Below are 7,585 nucleotides of genomic sequence, written 5' to 3' on the forward strand. Positions count from 1 at the left end.
CAAATGCATGCATATACTGTAAATATCATTAGAGAAACATGACATAAAGCACATCTAGTTTTCACTTTGGGTCTTGCAAATGCATTTAAACTGATCCACAATGCAGTGTGAGGGCTAAACCAACCTCACGATTGGAAGTTGCAAGAAATTGACTCACAAAATAAACTCCCAGAAGTGCACAAAAGCCTCGTAGCCTTCAGAATCACTTGTGTTTTGTCGGCCAGAAATATTCCTCCCACTTACAAGAGGCTCAATAATAGCGCAAATCTCTTTAACATCTATTTGAGATATTCAAAGAGGTGTTTGCTCGTTGAAATGTGAGTGCCTTACTTTCAGGACATTAATGCTCTGCAATTGAATAACAGAAGAAGGAGTCAATATTAAGGGGGTGGCGGGGCTATCTTGCCCTGAACTCAGGTTACCTTCTGTTTCATCATTTTTTTCAGTTCGCTTGTTTGAGTTTGTGCGTGCGCGTGTGCGTTTGCACGAGAAAGAAACTGAGGGAGAGGAATAATGAAGCCTGTCTTCACATCATGAGGCCTTTCCCATGCTGCATTACTCTAGTGCCATCAGACGGCGAGGGAGGCCATCAGCAGCGTTGCATCTGTACAACTCTGCTAATTATTCTCCTGCCTTTATTAGACTACAGCCATCAGAGAGAGAAGGGGAAAGACATCATCTCCAGCCTAATTCTCTCCCTCGCTCTATCTATCTATTTCCCGTCAGACCCTGGTCTGAATGAGGCCGCTGGCTTTTATCACACAGATTACTTCGCAGGGTGACTCCAAGCCATTAAATTCTTATCTGTGTCAGAGCTGAAATATGATGTTTACGGTCCTGTATGGCTATTAGTGTTAGAATTGAGATCTCATATCCACGACAAGCTCGGTAGACACTGCAGAACTGATTAGGTGACCGACCATGCCGCTTGATTTGAACGCGAAAGCTGTATTACACGCCAAATGATGCACACCGGGCGTTAGGACGAGCATTAAGCCTAATTATTAGTCTGTGGTTGGGCGCAAATATGAAGCAATATCTCCACCTGATGACATTTTGTCAAATGACAAAAGCTCGTTAAACATTAAATTGGACCATTCAAACCTGAACGTTGGAACTTTGGGATTTCAGGGAACTGAAAGACATGCCCATCTGCATGGGATGTGCCATATTTTTCATTATATTGGTTTTAAGTGATGGTCCATCTGCGCCATCTTATGGCCAACTTGCGTTATTGCAATTTTACAGTTCATATGTACTTTTTTTTTTTTTTTTTTTTAATAATGCATATAGTATATATGTTTTATATTTAAGACCTAAATAATGAAAAACACATTACTGATACTACTCTATGTATTAGCACACACATTCATATAGTTTCTACAAAATGTTAATAGAGGTGAATTAAGGGTGATTGGAACATAGGAAAAATGGGACAGTATAATTATACAGCGTTTATTTTCTCAAAAGTTTGTTAATACGATGTTCTATTTAATTCTAGTGGTTTTATTTTGTCCCACTTAATTTGGGTGGATGGGACAATATTTTTGGGTGATTGAGTACTTTAAGGCAATTAAATAAATAAATGTTTTTAATTAAGTTTGGAACTGAAAGTAGTTTTTTCAGTTCAGTGAAATGTTTTCAATGAAAAGGGGATGTTGGGGTGCTTGGGGCTTAAACGAGTTCAGTGAAATTAATTAAATTATTTTTTTTTAATTTTTATTCAGGAGAGAGAGAGAGAGAGAGGTGAAAATTGCATCTGTGCTTCTGGCAAACAAACAATCAAGCTGTAACTGTTTAGTTACTTTTACAAATAAAGAGTTTACCACATCATGGCTGAGAAATATCAAGTAGCAAACTAGTATCTCTAGGCTATTTATTTTTAACAGTTGCGGGGGCAGCGTCGAACAGTTTGTGTGTGTGTGTGTGTGTGTGTGTGTGTGTGTGTGTGTGTGTGTGTGTGTGTGTGTGTGTGTGTGGACAATCTGCAATCTCTGTGTACATCGATGAATGCAGCGCATTAATATGAAATGGTGAATAAACTGACTTGAAACTATCTGTTCATGAAACGGTTTTACTGCACACCTGCCAGCCAATCAGAATCAAGTATTCTGACAGGCCATGAAATAATATAAAATTAAGTCAAGTCAAGTCAAGTGTTTTTTTATTTCAAGTACATATAGCTGTGCCGTACATAGTGAAATGAGACAACGTTTCTCCTGGACCTGGTGCTGCATGAATACAAAAACACACATACTGAGCTAAGACTGTGTCTTAGCAACATATGCAATAAATATGAAATTATGAACAATAAATATATCGACTAGCCTAAAACAATGAAAACCAATTTATTTCACAATCATCTAAAATCATCTAAATGTTACCAACGGTTTTTTTTTTGGCTCAGTACTTCACACATTGTTTCATTATAATGTTTTTTTCTCCTCAAATGGGTAGTTAACATCTTCAGAAATATGTCGTGTTGGGCATGTGTTTTGCCCTACAAATGTCTGGGTTCATACATAAAGATAATACATAAAGTCCGCAATTTAGCAAGACACACTAATCTGCAATACCAAGCTGCAAAGCGAGCTGTTTTCAGTACAGTTGGAAGTGCCGCTGACCAGCCTTCACTGTTGCGCCGCGCTGGTATTTACGACACTTTTGTTCGGAAAACGGCAGTATGCAGGCACACATGTGGAGTGTGGCGTGTGTTGCTGCATTCAGAGTCCTGACTCGAGTTTGCGTGTCGTCGCAGCGGGTTAAAGCACATCTGCTGGTGTTTACAGCCCGCAACGCATCTCTCTTCAGTCCATGTACCTCTGTGCTCGCTGAGGGTTTGATGTCAAGACGATCTCACAGCAGGAAGATGTCACAGTCCTTGGCGCAGCGGATGGTCTGGGTAGATCTGGAGGTAAACAGCAGCAGATCAACACAGCAAACAACACAATATATTGCTTATAAGAGTTTATATATTGTTTATTAACAGTCATGATCAATATTTTTTAGCGAAACATTAGGCCTACACGACTAACAGGTGATCTTATGCTGATTGAATTTGCATGTTTTTTTTAATATACAGTATGTAAAAGATTCAACGGTCTGCTTATAAAACAAATTAAAGACCATCTGTTCATCTCAAAACGTCTTTGCACAAGATTACTAACTCGAGCTGACAGGCTTGTTTACGTTTTTGCACAATGTCTTTGGTTCTGGTTCCACCCCACGCAGGAAGTTTATACACAAAGCAGCAGTCCTCACAATGATCGTGCATTTAATAGGATTGACAGGTTTTCAGTGTTGCATATTAACGCCCCCCGTTTCAGATGACAGGGCTGGATATAGAGAAGGACCATATTATAGAGATGGCTTGCATCGTTACGGATTCTGACCTGAACATTATTGCAGAGGTGGGTGTTTTCTAGTTTAAAGAGTGATCTACGTGCTGGTGTGCACCCATAATTGACACGATTGGCTTTTTAGTTAAGTTTATTTATAAAGCGCATCTTAAACAACAAATACTAAACCAAAATAGATCTGATCAATTCCTATCATGTCTGTTTCCCTGTATACCTTTCCCTAATACCGCCTGCATGTGATGTGTCACACATGTCTTACCCCAAATAATAACGCGATGCATTAAAGCTATGAAAATTGTCGTTAGGGGCCGAATCTGATAATCAACCAACCCGATGAGCTGCTTGATGGCATGTCAGACTGGTGCAAAGAGCATCATGGGAAGGTGAGCAGCACAGATCGATGCACCTGCTGATTGTTTGCTGTTGGTGTTGATGCGTGTTGCGTGATCGTCTTCCTGTTTGATGTGCCAGTCAGGGTTGACTCGGGCTGTCAGGGACAGTCACATCACTCTTCAGCAGGCGGAGTACGAATTCCTGTCTTTCATTCGACAGCACACGCCACCCGGACAGTGTCCTCTCGCAGGTAACCAACCACACAGATGGCTGTTGTACCTTCGGCATGTTGCAGGTGTAAAATATGATGAAAGCGTCTTTCTGCCATGGAGTTAAAAAAAAAACTAAAAATGCAATGTCGCTTTTAGTCTCACAATTCTGTCTTTTTATTAATGTGAGTTCATGCTTAATTGTGTCTTCATAATTGCATGTAATAAACTCATTTACATCTTATTATTCTGACTTTTTTCCCAGGATTTTTTTTTTTTTATTAAACATAAAATGGTGATGCCTGGTTTTTGCCGCAAATGTGATTTTGTTCTTTTAGAATTGCAAGCTATAAACTCACATCTAGCAATTCTCACAATTCTTTTTGGTCTTTTTTTTTTTTTTTCACATCTCGCAATCATTCCAGACTTTTCAGAATTGTGTATATCTCACAATTTGCGCTCTATTCTGAAGTTGTGTTGTATAAACTCATAATCGAATTCCTTTCATCGGCAGGGAACTCTGTTCATGCCGATAAGAAGTTTCTGGATAAATACATGCCGCAGTTCATGCGACATCTGCACTATCGCATCATTGACGTGAGCACCATTAAAGAGCTGTCCAGGTATGTTCCACATTTAGGTTTAATCAGATGACCAGACGACTGCTGTTGCTGCTTTAATGCATGCAGACGTGCTTCAGCATGAACTAGGGAGACTATTTTCAAAATGGTGACGTCAAGATGCTTCCTCTTTTTTTTTCTCCTGTTGCTTAGACGATGGTATCTAGAAGAGTACAACCTCGCACCGCAGAAAAAATCATCGCACAGGTCTGTGTACATCACACAGGTGTTCAGTAGATGTATTATTGAATGCCACGTTTAGCGTAGCGAAGGATCCTTTGATGTGCTCCTTAAATATTTAAGCCTAAAGAAGAGCTGTTTTGTCTAATCTCTGAATAATTTTGTGTCCGTTTGAATTTGCAGAGCGCTGGAAGACATCCAGGAGAGCATAAAAGAACTGAAGTTTTACAGAGCGAATGTTTTCAAAGTGAAGGAGAAGAGAAAAATAGTCGAAAATGGCGATAAGACATCTGTGAACTAATCTCCAAGCTGATCTGGAGTGGTTTTAGCATCTTGTGCCGAATTCCTATATTTGGATGAAAGCCTGTGCGGATACTTGAGAGAATGAGAGAGCAAAGCTTCATGTTGACGTCCCCAGTGTTTGTTTCCCGTTTTATTTGTTGCCTCTGCAATTAACTTAGTTTAAAAAGTGAATGAAATTTCGGAATTATGATAATTATGCAAATACCTGTTTTATATCTTGCGTTTCACTTTAGAAATGTGATGAGTTGGTGGATAAAGTCAGTGTGTAGTAACGAAACACAAGCATACGTTTTTCAGTCTGAGTTTGTTTTCATTACACCCCTTGGTTTTTTTTTTTTTTTTTTTTTTAAATAAAAATCATTTGTTGCTGGTTTTGGAGGTTGTTCAATATGATATTGCTGAACATTTGTTGCTGACTTGTGATTACAGTAAGCATGCGACAGATGGCAGTATACAGTCAGGAAATATCAAGCGAGGTTTGAAACCTTATATCCAGCTTCAATATTGGTGTGTAAAAATCTTATATATATCTTATATTTTATTATCTGAACTTAAATGGATAATCACAACGACTGGACATATCTCTGGAGTAATGCGCGTTTGCGAATCGCGTGTAAAACACAACAAATGTGTATTTTTCAAGTTTGACGGTTTTCTAATCCGTAGTTTTGTAGCGGTCTGTTGGTTGAACAAGGCGTGCACGGATGTCATTGCCTCTTCAACTCTCTGTCGAGGTTGGTAAATGTTGCTTTCAGAAGTCACTTAGTGTTTTCTGCTGTTTTAATGCGGCAGGCACTGCTGGGACTTCAAACCGTGTTTGATTGGAGCAGCCCAAGGTAACGCGAGCACTCTGTCTGTCACTGCCGCCGCTGGAGGATCGCGGCTCTGATTCTACAAGGGAAACTTTAAATAGAGAGGCACCGGGCCAATGCATAAACCATGTACTGTAGCTTCTCTCATCTCTCTCCCCTCAGAATGTTCCTCAGAGCACGAAGGACGTCCTCGTTAGTGTTCAGGACCGAGTGTCTGCTCCGGTCTGGTCAAATGATTTAGAAACATTTAGCAGACGCGATTCACAAATTAAACGCCATGATCAATTTCAGAGAATCACCAACGTTTCTCGTACACGATACCAAATTTCAAGAGTAAGATAAGTAGAAAGCGTATTTATGGGATATGGGGATTAAATGGTGTGTCTTCTGGTTTTTGAGCAGATCATGTGAAGACTGGTAGTTTATTCCACCTTTATAGGAATGGAGAAAAGTTGTGGAAAGCAACTTTGTGCTTAGCTGTGAGCATCACCTCTTTACTGAAGAACAGACTTCAACCAGCTTTTTCTAAAGTGCACATTTGTTTTATAGAATCTTCTAACATGTTTAGCACGTTTCATTGTGTGCTAGAAGATGAACTGTGTGATTATTCATGGTTTCTTATGAAATGGGTTATACTCAGGTGGATGGTTGTTTAAGCCACATTGGGTTACAGCTGATTATTTCTGAATGGCCCATCATACAGGGGATTTCCTGAGGGTGGCTGATGACTCAAATTAAAAGAGATAATTAAGACTTCTGGAGTGAATGAATGCTGTGAATCAGCTTGTCATACACCCGCATGAAAACATTCTCTATGCTCGCGCACCAAGCAGAAAGTTGATTCTCTGGGCTGAAAGATAGTTTTCCAACCAGTAAAAACTGTAATTTATCTATTTATGCATTCCTTAACCCATTTAATCCTAAAAAAAAAAAAATCCCAGTCTTGAAAATATTCATAACTGCTTGATTACATTACTATTATGCATTAAAAAAAAACTTGATAGAAACATTGAGATAAAACAAAGTTCATCCATCATAGTATTTCAAAATTGTTACTTTCGTGTAAATAAAACTTTAAATCAATCCTACAAGTATTACAACATCACCGCTGTGCAATTTTTCTATCATTTGAAATTTCAATTCAGCACAATATCTTGGCATTACAACATTTTATTGCCGTTTTTACTAGCAACTGCAATTGATTCGTATTGCAAAAAAAGTTTGCCGTTATCCCACTGGTCACTAAATATAATGTGTACCAAAAATCTGCATGTTAACATTCTTTACAAGACCTTCGTTTTGGAGCTTTGCTTCAGTTATCATTCTCAAGGTGCAAAAAAATAAACTGCTCTAGTCATTTGCACTAATCATGTAAAATATCTCATATTTAATTGAGACCCTTTATGTTTTCCATGTTTGCAGGAAGTGCACTAAAACATCAGTCAGTAAGTTTTTTTTTTTTTTTTTTTTTTTTTTTTTTTGAGCTTTATAAATGAAAAACATTTTTATGGTCAGTGTTGCGTCCGGTGGGATTAAATGGGTTAATTGCTTACTCTAGTATTTCTTCTGTTTGCATCTGTTCCAGGGCAGAGACTGGACTGTCTTATCATGAAGATGGACTGAGAACAGATCAATCTATCACGAATTCATAACCATGAACCAACAGGAGCTCACGTAATTACTGACAAAGCCTTGCAATTTATCACTTTTATTCTGACAGGCTCCATACACTCATTAAAGGTTCATTAAATTTATGCTCTGAAAAATAG

The 7,585-nt window shown here is 38.6% G+C and overlaps 1 protein-coding gene across 1 annotated transcript; it reads left to right on the plus strand.

The window, feature by feature from the left end:
• The first annotated feature begins 2,659 nt into the window (after positions 1-2,659).
• smfn (small fragment nuclease) lies at positions 2,660-5,344 on the plus strand. The gene is made up of 7 exons (XM_043229261.1): positions 2,660-2,914; positions 3,327-3,410; positions 3,665-3,742; positions 3,831-3,942; positions 4,416-4,524; positions 4,675-4,728; positions 4,885-5,344. The coding sequence occupies exons 1-7, from the start codon at positions 2,684-2,686 to the stop codon at positions 5,000-5,002; spliced, it is 786 nt and encodes a 261-aa protein (XP_043085196.1). The 5' UTR covers positions 2,660-2,683; the 3' UTR covers positions 5,003-5,344.
• The last annotated feature ends 2,241 nt before the right edge of the window (positions 5,345-7,585 follow it).

This window comes from Puntigrus tetrazona, unplaced genomic scaffold, assembly GCF_018831695.1.
Source record: "Puntigrus tetrazona isolate hp1 unplaced genomic scaffold, ASM1883169v1 S000000002, whole genome shotgun sequence".
NCBI classification, from domain to species: Eukaryota; Metazoa; Chordata; class Actinopteri; order Cypriniformes; family Cyprinidae; genus Puntigrus; species Puntigrus tetrazona.

Coding starts and splice junctions, on each gene's coding strand:
- smfn (XM_043229261.1), top strand. CDS start 2,684: ATGCAGGCACACATGTGGAGTGTGGCGTGTGTTGCTGCATTCAGAGTC. Junction 2,915..3,326: donor TGGTCTGGGTAGATCTGGAG/GTAAACAGCAGC, acceptor CCCCCGTTTCAG/ATGACAGGGCTGGATATAGA. Junction 4,729..4,884: donor CAGAAAAAATCATCGCACAG/GTCTGTGTACAT, acceptor TTGAATTTGCAG/AGCGCTGGAAGACATCCAGG.